This window comes from Ambystoma mexicanum, chromosome 14, assembly GCF_040938575.1.
Source record: "Ambystoma mexicanum isolate Mex_15411 chromosome 14, UKY_AmexF1_1, whole genome shotgun sequence".
Taxonomy (NCBI): Eukaryota; Metazoa; Chordata; class Amphibia; order Caudata; family Ambystomatidae; genus Ambystoma; species Ambystoma mexicanum.
Window position 1 is genome coordinate 190,045,498 of NC_090940.1, and position 26,071 is coordinate 190,071,568.

At 44.3% G+C, this 26,071-nt stretch overlaps 1 protein-coding gene across 2 annotated transcripts in view; it reads left to right on the forward strand.

Annotated features, from left to right (window-relative positions):
- The window catches only part of JKAMP (JNK1/MAPK8 associated membrane protein), a 408,720-nt gene that overhangs the window by 7,910 nt on the left and 374,739 nt on the right, over positions 1 to 26,071 (forward strand). For both annotated transcript variants that reach the window (XM_069638896.1, XM_069638897.1), the window contains exon 2: positions 4,558 to 4,649. In XM_069638896.1, coding sequence (XP_069494997.1) covers positions 4,558 to 4,649 — 92 coding nt within the window. The remainder of the gene's footprint in view (positions 1 to 4,557; positions 4,650 to 26,071) is intronic.

Here is a 26,071-nt window from a genome sequence, read left to right on the forward strand (position 1 = left end):
GATATCTCTCTTGAGGGGGGGAGGCAGGGAATGCATTGTAACACCCAGGTTCGACTTTCCAAGAAGGAGTGGGGGGGGGAAAAGGCCTAGTTTCAACACAAACAGCAGTGTGAGAAAGGAAAAGCAAACTTTCCTAGAGCGATGACCAAGCAGTACAGTTCACTGAGATGCTATGGGTGGTGCAATATAAACAATGGAGTAATTAGTGGGTTGGTCAGTTTAGTGGGGTGCAGTGCTTGCTACACCCCCTGACCCACCGCACTTACTCTAGTAGTCGCAGCAGGTTGACGGATGCAGGCTTCTTGCTTCCCCGGCTGACGTCGGCAGACACCATATGGAGCTGCTTCTATGGGAGCTGTCCTTTGCCTCAGGGGCCGTCGCCAGAAGGGTGTTGCGACGGGCAGTTGGGCTGCCCTGAGTGCAAAATTCAAATAGGGCCTAGTGCCCACTCAGGAGGGTCAGGGTGGGCAGAGGGAGCGGGAAGAGGGACACAGGTGTGCAACAAGAGTGGCAGAGGCGGCAAAGCAGTGGAGAAATCAAAAATGAAGGGTGGCAGATGGAAGCCATAAACGTTTCACTCACCCCGGCAAGTACAGTGCTAGAAGAGCACTCCAACACCTACTCTGTGCTCGACCAATAGAGATGGAATGGTTTTGGGTAGTGATCACTCCATATCATTGGTGATGGTGGGGCGAATACAGTCATTCTCTGCAGAAAATTGCATGCAATGTGTGTCCGGCTTTGTGGGTGCATCTGTTTACTATTTGATTGGAGTGTTTCCACGACGGTGCAGAGTGAGTTTGTTGTGGTTTCATTCTCTTTCAAACTCGAAATCACCCAGGACGATTAGGTTGTCATGGCAGGTGAATAGGTTGGCAATGGATTCTGCGATTCGTTGCAAAGTTTGGGTTGTAGGATGGCGGTCTGTAGATCAGAAGGAACACTATGTTGGCCTGCTTGTTGAGTTTGATCTTGACAAAGGATTTGCAGTCTTCTATGTCGGTGTAGGGGAGTGGCGTGGCTCAGATGTGCTCTTTGTGCACCATTGCGATTTCTGCCTCCTCGTTGGTTTTCTGTATGGCTTTGTGCGCAATAGTTTTGTAGTTGTCTAATAGCCATGTTTCTGTGAGGAAAAGCACGTCTGTGCCGCCCTCATTTACATTGCATATTTCTGTTTTTGTGTTTAGCCATATATCTTACGTTGAGTAAGCTGCAGTGTAATTTGTGTTTTCTGTTATCCCAGTTGGTGTGGTGTCTGTCGGGTTTTCAGTACTGGGTATTCTCTCTCGGGAGTGCTTGCTAGGTGGGATTGTTCCATCTCTTCGTCGAGCAGTCTAATTAGGTGGTTGGTGGGGTTGCTTTGTTTTGGTTCGTGTGGGCTGTTTGAGCGTGGGTGCTTTATTCCAGTCTTTGGAAATGTAGGATGTGTTAATGGTTATGAACTCAAGTTTGCCCCCGATTTGATTTTCTTTGACAGAACTCTGAGTGGGCTACAAATCAAACTACGGCTTTTTACATTTCCAAACATAATCTACAGGCAAATGCCTACAAATCAAAAAATTGTTGTGTTCTCGGGACACAAAAAAATAACCTTGATCTGGACCCTAGGTGCAGAACATATTGAACGGGTACCACAACTATGATATTAGTGTAACGCTTCTTCCTTGGCGATGTGGAGGGAATCTTTAAAACGCACACAGAGGCCTTTGCTGTGCCAGATGAAATCTCTTCAACAGGCTCTGCAAATTCTCTGTGATGCCGGCAATTGAATACTATGTCTCCAAGGTTGAACCACCACTGTTGTATGGTTTGGACATGTAGCACTTTAACATGAGTGATTTTTATTATTATTATTTTTTTTTTTAAATGTCTTTTTATTTATTTTTATTGCATTCAAGGACATCTATGGCAGGAGGTCCTTGGAATTTCTAGTTCTCATTAAGCATGAGTTGGGGTTCAGTTTATCATCAAAATCTTATTGGTGGCTACTATTGAACTATTCAAAATTATTGGATCCACCTCAGTTCTTTATATGAAGATCTCAGGACCCTGTGAAGATGTATTTACCCGAACGGGGAGTGTTTAAAAAAATAAAATAAATGTGTGTGTGTGTATGTATATATTATATATGATTGATCTAATCTCTGGGCAGCTATAATTTGCATCAGGAATATGTTTGCTTGCCACGCAGAAGACTACAGCGTTGTTCGTATTTGTTGCGATTTCACGTGAAACAAAGCTCATGTTCTCTATATGAGATTTAAATTCAATCATTTTTAAAACTAGAGAACAGACAAAAAATTGGGTTTCGGCATAGAATGCGACTTCTCGTTTCTGCTCAAATGATTCCCAATTGGAAACCTTAAAACATCTTATCACCACATGCCCTTATTTTGAATCTGAAAGGCTCAAAACATTCGGTCTAGAGAATATTAGTTACACTGAATTCTCTAAACTTTTTGGTTGAGGTTCATGTGGGGTGAAAACCAACTGTTAATTGCTCTTACTCGTTGTCTTTTAACTGCTATAAACTTGAAACTATCAATTTGAGGTTGATGATAGGTAAAGGCTACAATTTGTAAATGCTATCTTGATGAAAAATAACTTTACCTTCACAGGCTGTATAAACACTTGTGTGACCGTGTAGTGGTTATAACGCCATGTTCTAGAATTGTGAAAAGTCAGATCGATAATTAACTAGAAAATATAGAAATTCTCTTTAGTGATTATTGTAATGATTCATCTAAGATGTTTTTATATGGATGCTTATTTGAAAAAGCGCTTATACACAGGTGAAGTGCTTCAAAGCGCTTCAAGGTGGGAAGGGACCACAATGGTCACACAGGTAGTTCAAATAAAGCAGTTCCTACTGTGCGGCTAGTTTCAAGATGAGCAGATTAATTTCCAATACGGCTAATTTCAGAGTTTATGCAGTTCCTACAATGGGGCTACTTTCCATATTATATGCAGTACTTATGATACTGCTGACTTCAAGATGTGTGCAATAGCTTACAGTGCAGCTAGATTCAAGATATGTGCAGCACTCAGTAGCTAAGTATGTAGCACAAAGGCCAACTATGGAGCTCGCAATGTGCAACCCAATAGCTAATTATGGAGCACAGCACAGATCAACCTAATGTTAATGGCACAGCTAAACTCGAGCCAACCATGGAGCGCAGTACAATTCACCACAATGGCTAACTATGGAGTGCAGCACAGCTCAACCTAAGATAGCCATGGAGTGCAGCTAGAACACATTTTCTGTCTGTGCGGTGGGGTTGGGATGGATGCAAACTAGAATGTTTCTCTTAAAAGGATAGGGCAAGGATGTGTCCTCAACTTGCTGCTCTTATCATGTTACATCAATGATTTGGCATCCAGATGGGGCATACTGTTTTCTGGCAATGATGTGTTGCTATCCATCCATCCATTGTGCCGTGTCCAGCTGGCCTTCTATTAACATTCAAAAGACCAAAGCGATGTCCTGCAGCACTAACAGAAAATCCAAACAGTCGGGAATGTACTTTATTAATCCCATTCATATGTAGACTTGATGCAGGTACAGCCAAGACTGGAAAAGACTGTTGCAGAGAGGCTGAGTGTAGTGCCTGGAAGGGTAGTGGCTGAAAGGGACTCTGCTCCCATGAACATAACTCCCGAGAGCATGGAGGAAAGGGGAGTACAGCAGATGCTTTTACAATCTTACATATTTTTAGTAGGCTCGCCATGGTAGCTGTAGTAGTATAGTTAATAGACTTGTTGAAACTTCAGATCACTGTCAAAAAGGATCCCTAGGTTTTGGAGCCTTGAGGGATGGGGCAAGAAGATTGGGTGTGCAGACATAATAGGGATGAAAGAGTGAGGTATTTGGAAATGGGCAGTAGGTGACTTCTGTTAAGAGTGAGCATTAGACATAGAATTGCTGTCCTGAGGAAGCATAGCACACGTAGAGTAGTGATCCAAGGACAGATCATTGGGTAAGAGGTGCCAGTGTTACTTCAGGTGAAGATGGACCAGTGAGTTGAGCAGGAGCCGATTCAGTTGGGGAGAGACTCGCGGATGCCAATGTGGAGAGAATAAATACAAGGGGTGGATGATAAGTAGTGTTCCAGGCAGCAGTGATGGAAGATGAGAATAGAGGGGAGTGAGTGCCTTTTCAGTAGACTGTCTGCTGTATAACCTAGATTGGTTGTGGGCTGGTTAGTCTATTGGTAAGTAATCATGCAATTCTAGGTTTCTGGTGTAATATATTAGGATGGTGTCAACATTTTATGTATCCAGGAAGTGTGTGCTGGGAGTAGGTTGGTGAGGCACGCACCTTGATTATGGGCTGAAGGTGTTTGCATATAGGGTGTGGAAATGTGTTTTATAGAGTAAAATAATGTTGCTCTGTCCAGGGCAAAGAAAGGAGCTTTAAATTATGCCCAAACAAAACATGTGTTCCTACTGTCCTACTGTAGCACTGATACTTTTCTTTTTGTTTTACACTTTCCTTTTGTTGTTCATGTCAGTTTGTATTTTAGCATAAACGCATTATTATTTTGTCTCCTCTTACAGCCTTCAATATTTATCCAGTTTGCCTTGGACTCTACTGTGGCAAGACAGTTCTTGATGTGAATGGCACCACAGAAATCTATGGAGAATGTGGGGTGAGTAGTACATTTGACAAGAAAAAATCATTCAGCCATATCACACATTCGAAGTATCTTCATTGGAAACCCCCCCCTACACTACAGCTTTTGTTTTCCAGTGTTCCATGCCTCATAATAAAATATGAATTCTACTTGAAACACAGAATGCACATCTGTTAATTTTTCATTTATCCTCAAGCCACCAAAATCCTCAAAACGTGGCTACTGTCATTGTCTCAACTCATCTCCAGATTTTCTTGCATTGACCTTTACACACCACCCTGCCCTGCCTCTTCACATTTTCCAATCATACAAATTAATTCCTTGCTCTATTCCCACTTCAAACCTTTGAAATTCTGTCTGTGTCACACCTCTCCATCTGCCACTTTGACCACATTTTGCATTATCCTTTTTATAACCCAAACATATGTCAATCAATCCTCAACAAAATGTTCCACTTTTTTTTTTTTTTTGTGTTCTGCAATTATTATTGTTTGGGTAAAAAGTTTTATTTTCAAAAACGCAAGTTGAAACAAAACAACCACCAGTCAGATAATTGACATTAGAATAAAACATAAGTATACCAAACAACTGGATAGTAACAATAATGGTTTTCCTAATAACATTTAGCAAATAGGGTTAAGGGAAAAGAAAAGAAAATCAGAAGAAAAGAAAGAAATAAAAGTACATAAATAGTAAGCACAGTTCTGACTAGATTGGATAATCCTGTTCATGGATTAAGTAAGCATAGCAGAATAATTTAAGAGAAGCATATTGAATCATAAAGTAACAGCAGCGACAGTTTCATGGAAGCATAACTTTTGAAATGTAACCCATGCTTTATCCATAAACATCAAGAAAGTCTCCCCATATATCCCAAAAGTGTCCATATCTCCTGCATTTTTATGGATGGCTTTTTCGTAGGTGGAAGTAGTAAGCAGTTCTTCGATCCAGTTATCTATATTGAAGGAGCTGCTTGATTCCCAGGATCGCAATATCATCTTCTTTGCAACCATTCAAGCGCGGAGCAACCACATTTTATTTGCTGAATGAGATATGATCCATCAGAGACACATCTCCCAGAACCAGTAATGAGGCAACCATGGGGATTGTACAGCTCAGAACCAGCCTGGTCTCTCACGTACACCTTCCAAGAACGTATTAGTCTTTGGACAAAACCAGAGTAACTGACTGAGGGTGCCTGCGGAGGTTTTGCATTTCCAGCAAATCTCAGATGCCTTTTTAAATAACCTTACAGGTGTCCAGTAAGACCTAAAGATCAACTTTGTCTGTGAGGCTCTAACGCCCCAGTCCAGACTCACTAGGCGCGTGTTACCACCGCATCGCTGCCAACGTTTCAGACCAACATCCTCTTCCCAACTCTTCAGCCAATATGCCTGGCAAAACCTCAGGTCTCCTTGCGGCAAGCCTTCAGAACTCCATACATTGTAGCCGCCGGATGACATGCGCTCATGCAGGTCTGTAGTGCTGACAAGGCGGCGTTCTGACCCGCCATTTGAGACACATCCAGACATGCTGTAATAATCTTTAATTTTCCGTATTCTGCAAATCTACAATCTGTCATGTTATATAATTGACACAATTGCGCATATGAAATCCAATTGCCCTCCTCAATCAGATCTTTAAAGTATTGTATGCCAGTTAAAAACCATTCTGACCAAAAAAGGATATACCAATACCATACCAACTGTCCTGTAAGAATCATGTCTCTGGGCCTCATCACAACTTTGGCGATAACCCTTAAATCCGTCGGTAGTGCTATTACCGCCAGATTTAAGGGTCCGCCAAATCAGGACTTCGGCGGATTTCGCCCCAGCATTGAGCCCAATGGGAAATGGGGCATTCCCGAATGGGCTCAATGGGGATTTACTTTACCGCCGAACTCGTGATCCGGCGCTATTAGCGCCGGGGAGTTCGGCGGTTGGGCTAATGCCGGCGGTAATACCGACGGCGTTAACGCCCAAGTCGTGATGAGGCCTTCTGTATTGCTCCCTTTTGACGCTTTTCTTTTCATTGTCAGTAATGTTTTGGGATCAAGCCGTGACACCGCACAGCATTCCCAAATTGAATAATGTGGTAGTTACTTTTTGGTGTCAATGATCTTACATAAATGGCGAGTTACAAATGACAGATGGTAGTCGGCAAAGTTTGGTAAGTTCATTCCCCCTTGCTTTAAGGGCAGTTACATTTTCCACATTGCAAGCCTTGGCGGTTTTCCATCCCAAATGAACTTTTGCATGATTCTATCAAATTCTTTGAAAAGATGAGCTGGTATTTTAAATGGGAGCATAGATCAAATCTAGTTTACCCGTGGTGCCGATTCATTTTTATACAATTGATCTTCCCACATGTTGACAGTTTCAAAAGCTCCCTTTTGTCCTGGTCAGCTTTGAGTTTTGGTAAAATCATTGCAAAATGTATTGCTGGTAATTTTATCACTTCAGGACCGGTCCAGATGCCCAAGTATTTCAATTTTCCGGGCACCAGGTGAACTGGAATTGTGCACATGTGTGCTGCTGACAAAGATTTGTTGGTAGAATTTCGAATTTACTCCAATTCACTTTATAACCAGAGACCATAGAATATCCCTGAATATCTTGCATCATGTGAGGTATGAAATTTGTAGGGTCCTGAACAGCAATCATTAGATCTGCATTGAGCCAGATTAGATTATCACGAACACTCCCAATTATTGGCTGAAGATTGACATCTGATCTCAATAATACTGCCAATGGCTCCATAGATGAAATGAAATGAATAGAAGAGGAGAGAGCGGGCAGCCCTGTCTGGTACCCCTGTGTAGTTTAAAAGCATCTGAAATTAGGACATTTCTAAGTACACCTACAGATGGATTTGTGTACAATAACCATACCCAGTGCTTAAAATCCTGTCCAAATTTCATTCTATCTAGGCATGAGAACAAGAAGGTCCACTCCACACGATCACAAGCCTTCTTGTGGTCCAGCGAGATCACTGCATTGGCAATTGGCTGATTATGTCCTTTCTCAATTGATAACGGGCGCCTCATGTTGTCAACCACAGCCCTCCCTGTGACAAATCCCACATGATTGTTATGGACCAGAGATGATATAACTGTCAGTAGTCAGTATTTAGTAGGTTGATCGGCCTGTAGTTTTCACATCTAGTAACAGATATGTCTTTCTTCTTCAGAACCGTTATTAAAGCGTGCCACATCATATCGGGTAGCGAACCAGCCTCAAAGGCATCATTGTAAACATCACAACGTAGCTTTAAAGCAGAGTCAGATAGGATCTTATAAAACTCGGTGGGCAATCCATCAGTACCAGGTGACTTGCCCACTGTAAGTTTTGAAATGGCCAGGCGAATATCCTCAATTTCCAGTTTTCCTTCAAGATTTGCTGATTGCACATCCGACAATTGAGATGATTCCAAAGAATTCAGAAAGGGTTCTATCTCAACACTCTCCCATGTCAGTTCAGATTTGTACAGCTTTTCATAGAAATCATGGAATGACGTGTTTATCTCTTTTTGGTGTGTTTTCAGGGTATTGTCTAGACCTCTAATTGCAATAATAAAGCAATCACTTTCGGCTACTTTTAGTCTGTGCGCCAAGAGTCTTCCTGCCTTCTCGCCATTTTCCAAGTAGTTAATTCTCTGCCTGAATAGGGCATATTCTACTTGATCTGATATTATCTTGTTCAGTTCAAATTTTGCCTTCCTCAACTCATTTTTAGTTCCGGCATCTTTGTTGCAGCAAATTGGCTGTCTAGGCGCTTAGCTTCAGCAGACAATCTTTGGATTTCTTTAGCCTTCAATTTTCTTTGTGGTGTTCCGATGTCAAAAACTGGTAAACGGACAAAACATCTAATTGCTTCCCAGACTGTGGAGACTGCAACATCATTAGTCCTATTCATTTGAATAAAGTTTTCAATTTCTTCCACAACTTCATTTCTAATTTGTTCATTGTTCAGGATGTTGGAGTACATTCTCCATCTTGAGGATTTGATCAGAGTATGCTGCAATGAGAGACGTAGTGATATTGGTGCGTGATCTGATAAGGCAATCAGCCCGATTCTAGAATCCTAACAGCTACTTGTCCAGCGGTCAAGAAAAAGTCCATGCGGGAGTAGCTATCATGACACAGAGAGTGGAAGCTGTAGTCTCTATCAGACGGGTGTTCTAAGCCCCATACATCAGCCAGGTTGAACTCGCTCATTAGGGATTCTAATGATCTCCTGCTCTTTTTTTTTTTTTTTTTGGAATTCGTGAGCTGTCACTATTTCAGCGATCTAAGGCTGGATCCAACACCTGGTTGAAGTCACTGGCCAACACAATGGAGTCAACATTGTAGGTTTGAAGTAATTGAGCAAGCTCCGTGAAGAAGAGAGGGTCATCCAAGTTGGGTGCATACACATTGCATAGAAGAGTCTTTATAACTTGTATCTTGGCTAAAACCCAAACAAACCTTCCTTCTTTATCCGCCTTACTTGAGAGGATTGTTATCGGCAGATGTTTCTTAATGAGTGTTGAAACACCTCTTTTGCTGGACAAATAGGTTGAGAAAAAGGTTTGACCGACCCATCCCCGTTGAAGTTTCTCAGCCTCTTTACAGCCCAGATGTGTCTCCTGGAGGAAAGCAATGTCACATGAATTTGATCGTAAATAGGACATGAATTTAGTCCTTTTCACAACAGTCTTCAGGCCATTGACATTCCATGAAGCAATTGTTCTTCCCTCATGGTGCAACATGCAAACTTGGGAGCAAATGTAAATGTAACCAATCATACAGTGAGGCTGAATACAGGGTCTCAGACAGTCTGATCACTTCACTCTTGGGACTTGTTTGTGTTACTATCGGTGTAGTTGTGACCCACCCGAAGGGATGCTGCTTTGTCCAAGTCTGCATCACCAAATGTCTGATTCTTGATCATGTTCTGCCCTCAGAAGACCACATTTCTAACGTATTCATATGTGAACCGTTACGTGACATAGGATGTTTGTGTCCGGCCCGAGTGCACACCAAAAGTAGCTAGGGGTGACTCTGCTAAATCTCCATAAGACCTCATTCCTATTTCAATGACCACGCTTGCCAAGCCGCCGGCAGTTGGGGAACCAGGAAGGGGGTGAAAGCTTGTAGCGTATTGCTGCCTGTGAATCCCTGTCCATGATGAGAGGGACTGTTTCTCCCACATACTCCAACGGGAGGGGGAGACCGACTTGGGCAAGCTCTTTTAGCCCGTGGGGCGTCCCCGTGCAGAGTTGCCAGACTGTGATGGGGTGAGAGGGACTGCATCCAATTCCGCTCCCCTTCCCACCCCCCCCCCCAAACCTATACCCCTTGTGTAGATCGGGCGTCCCTGTGTACAGCAGCAATCCTTTTTAATTTAATCAATATTCTTTTTTTAACTATTCACTGTTAACTGTTGTGTATGATTCATCAACTCTGTTCCACATTGTACAGAGTTGTGTTTTTTATTGTATTTTGCCTATGTTTGTGTCCTTCATAAAAAGCTGAAAATATCCTTATTGCCTTCTGCACCCTGATACCCCCGGGTCTGGCGCGCATTATAAATAAACAAACCAACATAATCGCCCTAGTTTGTACTTAGTATTTTTATATGATTAGCGTGACTTGCTACTCTGCTTTGTGCTTCGAGATATAAAAAGAGGAAAGCTTCATGATGTCTCTCCCACACAATTTAACAAGACAACCAGCAGCATTTACACAACTGATAATCGAAGTCCATGTCCTATTTTCAGAATTTGAAATATCTCTAAAAAATATGCCTACTCCTATATTCTCGAATAATGGTATTTGGACAAAAATACCCGATATTTCCCCTGAGGGTTACAATACTGACTGCATTTCTTTAGCCTCACAATTTGAAACCCAGACTTGATCGTCAAGCACTAGTGGTCTCCATGGATTAATTATACTCTGCACTCCCCCCACCTCCTTTTGAAAGCTCCACTCAGTATTTTGAAGGAATCTATGGCCCTTGGCATGCAAGATTTCCAGGGGGACCAAACAACTGGAGGGTCGCAAATTTGAAATAGTTTTGCCCAAAACGTTCCTTCTCAAAAACCTACTAACACTAGTAAAACTAGCCCCTTGGGTAAATTATATTCTGGGAGCCAACCCCGCAACTTTATCTTTATCTGAGGCCCCTTAACATGGTGCAAAATGGCCTTTGATATTAAATAAACAAGTCCTGCTCACTCCTTTGCCCTTGGGCTCCCGTTGGGAAGCCTGCCAGGCGGCACAAGTGTGTCTGGGAGGACAGGACGCATGTAGAACACCAGAACTCCTAAGGTCTGTGTCTGCCAGTGTGTCTGCTTAGATCCAGTTCTAACTGGGTGCCTGGCTATGGCTATACTCTTGGCGATTTCCCCCCCTCCGCCCCCCCACGTTTGAATGTTGCAAGCATGCTGATTGGCTGGGTTCCTGCATAAAAGGCGAGGGTCTTGATGCAGAAGTCATTTGACCACTGGAAGATCTATTCCGAAGAGGAAAGAGGAGGACTTCTGCAGCTACCTCCAGCGGCCGCCAAAGCCGTCTGTGTGCTCCAGCCCTCTCTTCTGTGAGACATGGAAGATCCAGACCAGATGACTTCCTTGCTTGAACAGGTGGGCCTAACCAGTCTCTAGACCAGCCGAGCCATGCCACAAACGGCTGTGACCTTGAAGGCCTGCAATACCTGTATATCCTGGGACCGCTGGCATTCCTGGGGTGCATCGTCTCGTCGATCGCGATGCCTGCTGCAAACTTATGGCCATTTGTCTGGGCCTACAGAGACTTCTCCCGATGTACAAGTCCCCTCAGCTACGTCGTGAACCGAGAGAAAGAAGAAAGTCTGCCGGGTGAGAAACTGTTGCTTCTGCAAACCTGTGTCGAGCCTCTGCAACCAAGTTGGGCATCCCTGTGGCCGAACTGTCTGCTCCCACCAAAAGTTCATCTCCCAACCGCCAATGCCAAAGACCCAGAGCTGCTGTCGTTCTACCTTTGGGACCCCCAGATGACATGGCTGTTCTTCTTCACCATAGGTACTCTCCAACTCTGGGTTCTTACCCGGCCAGTTCTTGTGTTGCTGTTTGCTCCTCCTGGGCTTTCTGAGTCACGTTTGGGTGGAAGACCCTACCTTGTTCTTCCAGGCTTTATGAGAGCTGTCCTAGAGGCTGAAATCCTTCAGAGACCCTGTCTAGCCCACCTGAACCATTTGAATCCAATTCCTTTTTTATTTTGTGTGCTATAGTTTACAACTACTTTTCACAAAATCCCATTACTTGCCCATAAATACAACTTTCCACATAACATATTAAAACGAGTACAAAAAGCACTTACAACAAGATATCATAACTATATCAATTTAAAACCATTTTTGTAAAAAGGAAAGCGGCAATATTTAAGATTTCCTCCACTCTTAAAAAACAATACCAGAATGTGTCCATAAGCAATGTATCAGTGATATGCAAACCTACAGAAAAAAATCTATTTGCCCAAACGTTAAAGGTCCACAAGAAATAAGATGTTGCAACAGTACTGACGTAGACGCTCAATCGTCAGGGTATCCCTTGCTCCGAGGATTTCGCTTGTTGGTAGGTTACGTTTTAGGCTTAAAAGGTCAGTCCTAAATTCACGCGAGGGATATTTCAAGTAAATATATTGAAACGCGTTTCGGCCTTGTTGTGCTTTATCAGTGAGGTGAAGCTGGGCTTCCTCGGGTGTGGAAGAAATTCCAGATATTTGACCCATGTTCGTTCTTAGAGGGGCTCACACACTCCTTTTTAATTTATAAAACATGGGGTGTCACCCTAAGTAACCAAGGGTAATCCAGAGGTGGATCCCTTTCTCATAGCTGCTTAGAAAGGCTCTGCTTGACCTCTAACAAGGCCGCAAGCATGTGTCTGGGGTTGCTGATGGTACTCTTGTACAGAGGAGAATTGCCTAGCATTTCGGTGCTGGACTGCCCTTGTGGGTGGCACAAAGACTGATTTTCAAATGGGTATTTCTCCTCTGTGAAAGGTGCAGTGAGCTAAAACGTGGCTGTAGAACCTCCTCCGTGGAAGGAATTCCATAAAACAGAGTATTTGACCCTTTTTAGTACTCAGTAAATGGGCTCCCACACTCGTTTTAGTTATACAAAGAGTTGCCATCATGTAGTGCACTAGATAAACACTATTTTTTTTTCGTGGTCACTCGGGCATTTCTTACCTTAATAGAATGTACAAATCCTTGTGTAAAGGTCTGCCAAACACGGCAGGTAACCTTGCCTGTGGATGGTGACCTTCTTATGTACTGGTGAGATCCTAATTGGGTCTTATGATTATATCACTGGAAGACTTTGGTGTTCACTGTGGTAAAACAGAAGCCATTTTGAAAGTGTCAGTATGTCCAGTGCCTGTAGATCATGTCTGAGACTAGTTCTTATCCCTTTTCGTATCTTCGGAATATACAGATCTACTGAAGTTTAATGAAGCGTGAACAAAATGTTTTTGAAAATGGTTATCATATAGGCAAAATTGAACTTTGAAAAAAAATAAAAAATAGCAATTCAATTATTTTAAGAATGGTAGCGATTCTTTATTACTGAAAGAAAAGTGCTAGTACTAGCTCATAGTGTGTGGGAGATCAACTCCAGGGTGAGGAGTTGACTGACTAGTTTCTATTTGTTAATACAGGGATTGCTGAGTTCTCCCAGCACCAGTGAATGCAGCAGGAGTAATAAGTATAGATTTCTATTTAACACAGTAAACTTAAGAATTTTGGTGACTATATGTGTGCACCTGCCACTAATATATAAATTTCATTTGGTACTCTCAACAGAACATCTAGTGCAAGGCCTCTAAGAAAGGCATAGTATCGAACAGTAAGACAGACATAAGTGATCACAGTTCAAGGGTGTTTATTGAACTTCAATTGGGTTTCCTATCTAATCCTAACTCTAAAGATGGGAGCAAGCTACGACCATCAAATAATAATAAACGCAGTCCTAGTCAAGTCTGTCAAAATAAAAGGGCCTATATGTCATGCGTCCAGGCACCTGGAGCGCTGCAGACTGGGTGACCATTAACTGGTCTGTAACATTTCTGTTTGTGGTGTGGTGGCGGTCTAGTCTTTTTTTTTTATTTTTAAATGGCAGCTGCTGGGAGGTTCTTATTCACTTCACTCCCTGCAACCTATGCGTTGCAACTGCAAAGTTTGGTTTTCCTTCTGCCGGTTGACCCGATAGTGCTTCCTTCCGTGTGCTTTACTTTCTTTGTTCCTGTGTTTGTTTTTTTGGAATGCTCGGCTCTGTTTCCCCGTAGCCAGTTCCAGACACGGCATCAGCGGGCTCTCTGATTGCTCCCCCGCGTGATCAGCCTTCTTTTTTCCCTTTTCTGCAGTTTACTGCATCCTTCTACTTTTTTCCCTTCCTACTGGTTTCCTCGGCGTACCCGGCTTTCCAGCTACCGAGTCTCTACCCACGTCTCTCTTGGGATTACTCTACTTCCCCTCCTATGCCTCATATCCCTTCCTTGCTTCCCAGAGCAATTACTGAAGAAGGTTGCTGATACCCGCTTGCCAGCGGCAAGCGGTGTAGCTTTTCCATCCAGTATTCCTATTTGTCCCGTCCGTCATTTCGCCAGACCTATCACTGTGGCTGGATATCTACCTGGATATCTACCAGGCAGCATCTCTTTCGACTCCTGTTGGACTTCTTTGGGTTTTTTTCAGCCTCCTGGCTTTTTCCCCATATCTGCCTACTCCGGAAAGGGGGCCACAGGGCTGCAGCTTACAGGCGGCCACTGTGGCTTCCTTTCGAGGTAGGTCAATGCCTCGAAAAAAGAAGGACTTCAACTAGAAGTCTAGAACTCTACGACTCTGAGTGAAGCAAATCAGGTGAGGAGGAGGTGGATGGTAGTGGGTCGGAGGAAGGAGAACAGAGTTGACAGTTTGCAACACCAAAACAATATGGCTACAGTGGAACAAGTACAAGAGCTCTTATGGGCTGTCCAGGGGCTCTCTGAAAACGCTGTTCTGCGACAAATGATAACTACCCGGGAGCATCCACCCTCAGAATTACCCCCTATGGCTCTGCCCTCAGTAAAGTTTGATGGCACACCAAAAGAACCAAAGAATTTGTTGATGCCTGTACGGTGTACTTCACCTTCAGACCCACAGTTTTTGCTACCAGTCGGGCCCGGTTTGGGTTTCTAATTTCCAATATGACAGGTAATGCCTTGGCCTGGGCTACAGCCTTGGTGACTAGTGCCAACCCAATTTTGTAAGACTTCGACGGCCAGAGATCACTTACCTCGAGTTCATTCAACAAAACATTGAGACCCACTAAACAGCAACTTTCCAAAATATTTTGTCCAACTATTTTGTTTTCCCACTTGCACTCTAACTTGCCTAACTATTAGATTTACCTCTCAAGTACACATGAGTGATTGATTCAAATGTACTGAGGGAGTTGCTAAGCCTAGATTGGGCCTTGGTCATAACTGATTGTATGACTCGGGTAGCCCCTTGGGCAACCTGTATTTGATTGTACCTATACTTTGTTCTGTTTTGGATACCAGCTACAATTATCTTGAACCTCAAGATTTTTCTTTTTCAATTTATGATTTTTAATTAGTGTTATTTGTTTCACTTCTGTACATGTATATTTTGAAACTGTTCTTTTACATTTTACACTTGTTTCAAAGAATAAAATGTGTGAAATTGATGCAAATACGAAATATTCAGCATTGTGTGTTCTAGTTCGTAAAACTCAGAAAGCCAATACGAGGACATAGAGGTATGTGTTACTTTGGAACACATGTTCCTGGCTCTTTAATAGATAGAGAGCCCATATGAGGACACCACTCCAGGTGCTAGTTATACACACCCTTTGAAGGGTGGCTTCTTCGTCAAATAACCATTTTGTGAGTCAGCATGCAGTGACTACGACCACTGTTATAGCCCATAACCTTTTTTCCTGTTGGGACACTTCCTTGTTGTATGTTTAAGAGATAACTTACACAGCTTGCGAAGACTTACTCGATGCCCACCAGGGATCGCTGGATATGCTCTCGTATATCTAATTGTTCAAGTATTTGGCTGCACAGGCAGGCTGGTCCGAACAGGCACAATTCGCCATCTTCCGACGTGGTTTAAGGGAAGAGATTAAGGATGAGCTGGCACACTCTCCAAGGCCACCTACATTCGCAGACCTGCTGTCTTCGGAGTACCGGCTTTAAGAGAGAAGAAGCGAAAGAAGACATCGGGGAACACCCTTTTTCAGTGGCTCTTCTTCTCCACCTATTCCCACTACTTCCACTCCTCGAGAAGAACCAATGCAAATGGGAGCCACCAGGGGCCCGCTCACTGCCGAAGAAGATGCCGCTGAGAAAAAGGATTGTGTGGCTCAGATATGGCTCAGATAAACACCTTTTGCGAGACTCCCCAGAGGTTCCTCTGCGGCGGTCTGGAAACTATCACCCTTGGCCCAAAAGCGACAGGTTTCCGGGGGTTCTCTTCAACTTCCAGTTCCTATGTATCATTGTCAGTCTCCCCGTCTGATGTTTCCGATGATTCCCGTCTCATGGTGATACCCGTTCGAGTTGAGGTCGGTTCCAAAAGGATCAAAGACTTGGCCCTACTCGATTGAGGGGCAGCAGGGAACTTTGTCGACACCATTTGGGCAGACCAGGTAGGTTTTCAAAGGATCAGTCGCAAAGAAGGTAGAAGGGATTGACAGTTGTCCGCTTTCATCAGTACCCATTACTCACACCACAGAGGATCTCCAAGTCATGATATCTCAACACTCGGAGTTGATCCGATTTGACATAATTTGTGCCGCCCACTTCCCCTCATTCTGGGAATAACCTGGCTCAGGAAACCTAACCCTCACATTGATTGGTCCAGAAACCAGCTAAGCTTCGACTGAATACTGCAAACACTGCCTTTCCCTCATGACCTACAGTAAGGTCCACACCATGTCGGCAGCTCAGGATGATTCCTTGGGGGTACATGCCCTACCACGAGAGCTAGCTCCGTATCAACAGGTGTTCACCGAACAAGTTCCAGTAGAACTACCTCCACATAGACCGGAGGACTGTGCCATCGATCTGACAACTAATGCTTTAGTTCCATTTCGGCACATGTTTTCTCTTTTCCATGCAGAGAAACAGGCCCTAAGGGAATACCTCGACCGCAATCTTCACAACAGTCTCATTCAGCCCTCTAAATCCCCAGCAGGTGCCTCGGTTTTCTTTATCCCCAAGCGAGAATCAGATGAACTAAGGCCTTGCATCGACTACTGGAGTTTAACAGGATCACCATAAGAGACCGTTATCTGATGCCCTTGATCACCGACATCATGGAAGCTGTTCAGGGGGCCAGGAACTTCACAAAATTAGATCTACGCAGCACTTACCACCTGATCAGGATAAGATCAGGAGATGAATGGAAAACAGCCTTTTGCACGCCGTTCGGTTAATACGAATACAAGGACAGTACATGGTGTTCTAATATACAAAAAGCACTCCTCGACAAGATTTCAACACTACAATCTAAAATCGAGGCCAAAAAAGCATCCTACAGATTGATCTGCAGCTCAACTCTCTCACTGGCAAGACTACACCCATCACACACTCCCATAAAACTTTCCGCTTCTCACCTCTAACTATCTCCAGAGGTGGAAAGTATCCTCAGCAAACTCTTACCTTCCAATTGTCAAGGCAGTACGTGCCCAGCTCCTATTATCAAGGAGGCCACACATGAACTAGCTCCTTTTATCACTGCCTTTTATAAACTCGTTCAACTTGGGCATCGTCCTCGATAACCTTAAGGACGTATGGTTTATCCCCCTTCTCAAAAAACCCTCCTTAGACCCAAGCATACCCACTAATTACAGGCCCATCACCACCGTCCCGTTTTTGCTTAAAATCTTGGACCGAGCTGCTTATTTGCAGATCGGGGATTACCTCGAATCCAATAAACTCCTCGGTCTCAGACAATCTGGCTTCCGGCCTAGGCATGGAACAGAAACTGCCCTCCAGTGATATTAAAAACTCAAATTGAGGATTTGAAGGATAACGGGAAGCTGGCCTTTCTTCTACTACTACTATTACTAGACCTATCGGCAGCTTTTGACTTGGTTAACCACCAAATCCTATGCCGGCATCTCCAATCAGCAGCCCACTTTTCAGACAAAGCCACCACTTGGATTAGATTTTTCTTGTAGAATAGATCTATTAGGGTCTTCTCCCCCTCTGCTCAACCTTCACCAGTCCTGTGCGGTGTCCTGCAACCATCTTGCATTTCACCGACACTCTACAACGTGTTCACGAAACTGCTCTTCGATATTCTTGACTATCTGGGTGGCACCTACACTAATTACGCCGATGACACCCAGATACTCATTCCTATCACCGGCGACCACACAGTGGACACGAAAGCCCTAAACTACGTCTATCGGGTCATCCAGGCTTGAATGACACAACATGAGCTCTGTCTTAACAATAAGGAGCTTCTCATTCTAGGTTACCACCACCGACTAATTAGATTCTACCTTCAAATCGTTCATCATCGATGGCAATACCATCAAGGTATCCAACGATACTAAAACCTTAGGCATATATCTTGATTCAACGTTATCGCTCTCTAGACAAACCAACACTGTAACCTCAGCTTCCTCCTACATGTGCAAACTTATCACAGCCTGCCGACTATTCCTTGCTACCTCCAACTGTACTATTTTTGCCAGAACCCTTGTGTCTAAACTCGATTTATTGTAATGCCCTTTATCTAGGGATGAGTCAACAAAATCTCAGCAAGCTTCAGGTCAACCAAAACTCCATCGGGGCAGCTCTAAATATTCCCAGGAATCCGCACATCTCTGACACCAGATGCAGCCTACGGTGGCCTTCAGTAGCCCAAAGAGTCTCCCTCAAAACGCTTGCCCTCACGCATAAATGTCTGGCTAACCAGCCTCCCAACTACTTGGCAAGCCGATTCACACCCCATACTTCCAGCCGTCCTCAGAGAGCAGCACACATTCATTACCTCTGCCTACCTGGGTTCAAGCTCCAGAAAGCGGGCAGGGTTAGTTTCCCAGTCCTTGTCACCTGTGGAGCTCGCTGCCCAACCCACTTAGATCTGAATCATCCTTCCACTTCTTCAAGAGCAAAGCCAAATTGTGGCTCATTGCTCTTGACACTCAAAATTCTCACCAGCCATAAATATACCTTAGAACGATCCTGTACTTACCTTTATTGCTGTTGTCCGGCAAGCACCCTGAATGTAAATTAATCGGTCTATATCCTGCAAGTAATTTTGACTATATGTATATTGTGTATCCTACCCTGCTATTTTTGATATATATATATATATATATATATATATATACACTTTGTCATTGTAACTCTGTAAATATTCTGTAAGTAATCTTGACTGTATGTATATTCTGTATCATGCCATATTGTCCTTGATGTACAATATGTCACTGTAACCTAAGATATGTGCCCAGATGCCTTTTGGACCAGGCGCGCTATACAAATAAACAATTTACAAATGCAAGGTGATACCATTCGGCTTTGTAAACGCCCCGGCTGTTTTCCAAAGATTCATGGACAGAATGTTCTCAGATCTCATGTTCCTGTCTGTTGTCATCTACCTGGACGATATTCTTGTATTCTCCACTGATCCCACAGAACATCATAAACCGGTACGGGAAGTCTCACATCGCTTGCATGAGAATAATCTACTAGCCAAGCTGGAGAAGCATGTCTTTGGGGTATCATCGATACCATATTTGGGTTTTATCTTGTCCGAACAAGGTATAACCATGGATAGGAATAAATATCAGCCATACTCGAATGGCCGGCCCCTACAACAGTGAAAGAGATGCAAAGGTTTTTGGGTTTGGTGAAATTTTACTGCCGGTTCACCCCGGGGTTCTCGGAAGTAGTTTTGCCAATCACTACCCTTCTCGAGAAGAGTGCAGGACCTTTCCAGTGGTCAGAAGTAGCGGAAAGAAGCTTCCATCACCTGAAATAACTCTTCTGCTCAACACCCATCCTAAAACACCCCAATCAGAACAAACAGTTAATCGTGGAATCAGGCGCCTCAGTGGCTGCCATTGGGGCAGTCCTACCTCAAGCAGAGGATGGGGTGGAAAACCCTATTGCTTACTTATCACGAACACTTACTCCCAGCCTATGCAATTATTTGGTTCTGTAGAAAGAAGTATTGGCTATGAAACGAGCGTGCGAGGAATGGAGGCACCTACTCCAAGGCAGCATTCATCCCTTTTATCATCCGCACAGACCACAAAAATCACAAATCTATCAATTCCCGCCAAGCCAGGTGGGCACACTTCTTTGCCCAGTATGACTTTCACATCACATATTTATCAGGCAGTCAGAACACCCTGGCGGACGCCCTTTCTCGCAAGGGTTCTACAGAAACTCAACCCAACCATACCGCCGAAAGTCGGTTTCTCAGGAACCGATTTGTGGCACACATAAACACATTTCTACAACGGGTCAAGGAAGCCACGATCCTGGAACAGTCTACGTCTATCATGCCATCTGAAAGCCTTTACGAAAAGGAGGGCCTATGATTCATAAATGACAGCTTGTATATACCCTCAGGAGCACTCGGAAGGAAGGTTCTGAACTGGTGTCATGACAATAAGACAGCAGGACATCGTGGTCAGTCAGGTACGGTGGATCTCATACGAAGAATCTACTGGCCTAATCAGATCGCCATCGCCAGGAGGGCCTGGATTGGGATGTGGGCTCTCAAGTGTGGCTCTCAACGAAGTTTCTACCCCGTTGGGCACACCCTTCTAAGCTGTCTCCTCGTTTTCCGGGGCCTTTTCCCATTTTGGCTAAGATCAACCCTGTTGCCTATAGGCTTAAACTACCTCCTAATCTCAAACCTATCCATCCTGTCTTTCGTTCTTCTCCCCTCAAATCTTTTGTACCTAATGCTTCTCGTCAGCCAGTCTCTAACTATAAGCACCTTCAAGGTGATCCAGACGCGGAGTATGAGGTATCCCACATTTACGATTCTAGATACTGTAGGGGTGCTTAGAATACCTACTTGGTTGGAAGGGATACCCAAGGTCGGAGGATTCCTAGGAACCCGCTTCTTTTGTTCATGGGGCCCCACTTTAGGCAGAAAATCCCACCGGGCTCATCCGGGTAAACCCGATTTCCCCGGGTCTAGAAGGGGGCATACTGTCATGCGTCCGGGCGCCTCGAGGGTTTGGAAGCACTGGAGACTGGGCGGCCATTAACTGTTCCGTCACATTTCTGTTCGTGGTGTGGTGGCGGTCTAGTCTTTTTTTCAAATGGTGGCTGCTGGGAGGTTCTTATTCACTTCACTTCACTTCACTTACAGAGAACCCCCCCAGCCTATCGGGGCAGAGTGCGACTTGAGGTGCGTAGGCAACCCTGTCCAGGGTGCCTATTCCCCCTCCCACACATCCTCTCTACCCCAGACTCAGTGGCGCCGAGAGGAGGGCTTCTGTGCAGAAGCCCGCCAAAAGGACGATCAAAGGATCCCCGACCCGGGTTAGGATTTCAGAGAAAGACACGAGAAAGAAATATTATTAAAGTTCTGGCAAAAAAAAAAAACACTGGATTAAAGTTAATATTAAAATAAACCGGCGGTATGTTAGAGGCTGTCAGTAAAAGTGGTAGCCTCGAACAATGGGAAAATCCCATAGGAAAATATACACGGTCGAATATTTACGGTAGTAACCATTGCCTCCAGCCAGAAACCTTTGAGCGAGGGCCTGTACGGTACCCCCTCCAAATGAACACTAGGGAAAAACTATTAACCCTTTTTTCAGTACTTCCATATTAAGATGGGTTGTACTGGCTTAGTTCATAATTATTGACTAGTAAAGTCAATGGGGACTTTACATGCCCTGGGAGACAGTAGTCAGTCCCAGGATATGGAGTCTATGTTTGGGGGTCGCTACGACACCCCTGTGGTACGGCACGGAAGATGCTGTGTACCACACATGGTAAAAAGATGATTTCTATGAGCGTGAGTAAAACCCCATAAACCATAAACACACAAGATAGCCTAAAACATACACTAGCAATCTGTCTTAAGAGTGGGGGAAAAAGGGTCTCACTCTTAGCATGAGAAAAAAAATAAACCCTTCAAATCCAGCAAAGCTGCTGGGGGACTCTATAGGTAAGGGAAATTAGCCTTAGAACAGAATTCTCCCTAACACAGGTTAACACGCTAGTGCTTCCTCTCTTGTGCTTTTCCCTTCTTTGTTCCTGTGTTTTTGTTTTTTTGGAACACTCTGCTCTGTCTCCCGATAGCCAGTTCCGGACACGGCATCAGTGGGCTCTCTGATTGCTCCCCTGAGTGATGGAAATTCTTTTTCCCCTTTCTGCGGTTTACCACATCCTTCTACTTTTTTCACTCCTACCTGTTTCCTCCGCGTACCCGGCTTTCCTGCTACTTGAGTCTCTGCCCACGTTTCTCTTGGGGTTTCTCTGCTTCCCCTCCTGTGCGTCGGATCCCTTCCTTGCTTCCCAGAGCAATTACTGAAGAAGGTTGCTGATACCTGATTGCCTGCGGCAAGCGATGATGTTTTTCCATCTGGTATTCCAATTTGTCCCATCAGTCATTTCGCCAGACCTATCATCACGACTGGAAACCTACAAGGCAGCATCTCCTTCGACTCCTGTTGGACATCTTTATTTTTTTTTCAGCCTTTGGCTTTTTCCCCATATCTGCCTACTCCGGAAAGGAGGCCACAGGGCTGCAGCTTACAGGCAGCCACTGTGGCTTCCGTCTGAGGTAGGTCAACGCCTTGAAAAAAGGACTTCCACTACAGAAGAATTATAGACCTCTACGACTCCGAGTCAAGCAAATCTGGTGAGGAGAAGGAGGAGGTGGATGGTAGTGGGTTGGAGGAAGCAGAACAGAGAGTTGACACTATACTAATAAACCCGTTGCCAATCCTTCTAATTACAAATAGTTTGGCAAACAATGTTATGCAAAAGAAAAGTGTGCAAGAAATGATATGTCAGGATATTCAAATCGTTGGCTTCTCTTCCCCACATTTTTCAATGCGGGACATGGCGGCACACTCTCTGGCTTGTCTAGCACGAGGATGCAATTCAAAACTTCCACATCGGAGCCAAAGTCTCCTTGCCATTCAAAGTTTCTTATTTCAGAGGGCCTGATGCAACACAACAAATCTCAAAGTTCCATTCTTCTTAAGATTTTAACTTGTACAACTTCTTGGGTGTACTCTGATTTACTGTTTACCCTGTGTCCCCCTGTGCAGGGCTCGGACCAGATTCAAGTACTTTTCCAAACGTTCTCTACTTCATTAGACTTTCGACTGTGCACAGGAGTTTGCTTGACCCGTCGCAGGACCACTTCGATTCACATTTATTTTCTCCTTTTCAATTGGTCTCCCTCTGCTGGGTTCGGAACAAATGTATCTACTTTTGTCACTTCTCAGATGGATACCTTACAGAGACCTTTGAGCATGCAAGCAATGCCGCACCACTCTGTCAAAGGTATTGTAGCTTGCTATAAAGTTCAGTTGCTCCTCAGCAGTTCAACTTCACTTGTCTCTTATCACACGTTTTAACAATATTCGTTCCAGCGTTTGCCATACAATATTGCTGCTTGCACCCTTGACTTGAACACAGACCGGTATTGTTTTGGTCTCACCGGCTGTGTTGATTTCACAGAAGCTGCTTTGTTCTTGGAGCCAAGGACGGTACAACGGCAGCTGGTGATTCTCCCCTACTTGATTATTGCTGCGGTAGGACCCCTGGTATCTCCGTATCATAATGCAGGATTCTTCAGCCTGGTTTCCTGGTCTTACACTTTCTATTCTCGAGGTCTCTGGAAAGTAACAGTTCCTTGTCGAAAAGGCCACCAGAATTTCCCTGCTTGCGATCCCCTTCGGTTTTGTCGTCTTTCCCCTCTTGCTCAGCTACCGTCTCGAAACTGCTGTTTCCCTGTGTGATTTGCCTCACTCAGAGTATGCTCTCATGGTCCGCCTTTTTATCTGTGTGGGGAAGTGTAATGGGAGTCGGGTGTGTGTGATAATCAGTAATTGCCTGATCTTACCCGTCCATCGTATTGGGACACGTCAAATATACTGCTCGGGTGTTGGTCTGTTTTCTCTCATAGCGGGCTGTCCATGAGAAAGTGTTTGTGTTGTTAAAGGATTGGGAGGTATAGTTCATAAATATCCTACCTGGTAGGTTGGGGGTAAAGGTGTTGCAAGGAGGGGGATACTGCGTCTCACCATCGGTGTCCCACTCCCCGAAGACCCCTCACTGAGGTAATCCTCCCACACTGGTCCACCCCCAGGAACTGGATCCAAAAGCGATGGCCGTGTCCTGGCCACCTGGATGACAGATCCCCGGGGACTAGTGGGTGCGACACCTTCTGGTTTCTCACACCTCTTATTAATTGAATTTTATACCCTGCCAACTCTGGGCTCATGTATAGTCCTTAACCCCCCCCCCCCTCCCCACCCTCCTTCCACCACTAGAGAATGAGGATCTAGTGTACATTCTCTCTTGGAACATCAGTGGCAGGGGAGTATCAAGCATTGCAAAAGTAGGGGATTTGGGGGGTGAGCCACACAAACTGCCCTTCTACTTTCCCCCCAAATACAGTGTGCGCAATTCCATATACTCTCATTCGCACCCACAAACCGCCCGTCCTTGCCCCAATCTACGTTTTTAGTAACAATAGTGGTAGATGGCATTTTAGCACCACAAAAAAAATAAAACTGCAGAATCATTACAGATGCAGCAAACTTGTCTATTAGAGCTCTGTCCAGGCGCTCTGGGGCAAAATACTTACAAACCACCTTATTTTCACATGGACTGCACCAACAGAAATTTCACAGAAAAGGACATTGCAAGGAGCATCATCAGTCTTTGATATGGGGGCACCACGGAAGCGACTTTTGAATAAGTTGCCATAAGTAAGCCAAATGGCAAATAACTTTGTGGTGCAAAATACCTAAATTACACTATTGTTATGTATGGAGCAACTCTATAGTCAAACTTTTTTTATTTTTTATAACAACATGATCTATTAGCATAAGCTCTGAAGTGAATCATAGAGCAGAGCTGCAGATAAAACAGTGTGATTACATGATCTGCCCGGTATTACACACTTCGGTTAAATGGTGAATCGGGGATGTGGACAATTTAAGCAACTGAGCACATCTTCACAGGTTTAGTTGATATAGATATTTATTAAGGTTTCCCTTTGCATTTCATGTGCTTAAATAATACTTTATTTATAGCAATGCCTTGGAAGCAAAGTACATTACATAAGAAATGACACCCTTACCTACTTAAACATACACTATATATAACATCATAGAAATATATTGAGCAATAAGAGGATAGATTTAGATTTATTCTCCTCATCCTGCATGTAGTTACAATAGCATCATGCAGATTAATGTTAGTTTAACAAATCCCCTTTGGGTAAATTGGGTAAAGCCATAGTCATTATTTCATAAAGCCTGCAGCATTATGCACCCTTCTCACTACGGATCACACCCTCCCATGCACATTTCTAAAGGGACAAAAGTCCCTGCTAATAGCCCCCCCCCATATCAGTGCTTAATATCTCACATTGAATTTCTCTGACACAGAGCAATGTGGAAACCCCTTTGCAGCTGCCCGGAGCTCCTTTGGATATTGTCCTGGCAGCGGGACACCTGTCGCGTTCGAAATGGGTAAGGTGTTCTTCTGCCGGGACAATTACAGCGCTGAGCAGGAATTGCTCAGCACACATTGTACTCCCAGTAGGACAACGTTCCCATTGAGCACCCTTTCCCATTCGGCACCCTTGTTGAGGTGCTGAACGGGAGAGGTGTCCCACTGACTGTCAGGCTCTCAAAGGGGCCTGTGGGAGGGGAGAGGGGGGCAGCTTGCCCCCCGCTCGGTACGCCACAGATGAGTGGGTTAACCAGTGAAAACTTGGATCCTGATTAGCGTGAATTTATAGAATGAAGCAAAATTATTTGCTTCCAGGAAACTTGGAAGTTCAAACCTATAGAGAAACGCCACTATCGTACTTTCTTTCATCCAGCCCAATAAGCCAACAAAGGATGACCAAATGGTGGATTATTGATTTGGGTACATGTTAGCCTTGGGCTACATATTAGCCTTGGGCTATCGTGTAAGTCTTTGCTTGGTCTCAAGGGGCTGGTGTTGGGGGGGGGGGGGATGGGGCGAAAGGGGAGATCTAGCTGTCCTGATTATGAATACTTAATGAAGACCAAATGGACTAAAAATTACCAAGCTCGAGCAGCCACTGGCTTTCATAATTCTGATATAATGAACAGGGCCCTAATACTGCTGGGTGTTTTTAAACTGAACGTTTTTTTTCTTCTTATTGGCAACTTTAATACAATAACCAGGACTCGGTTGGCCATGCC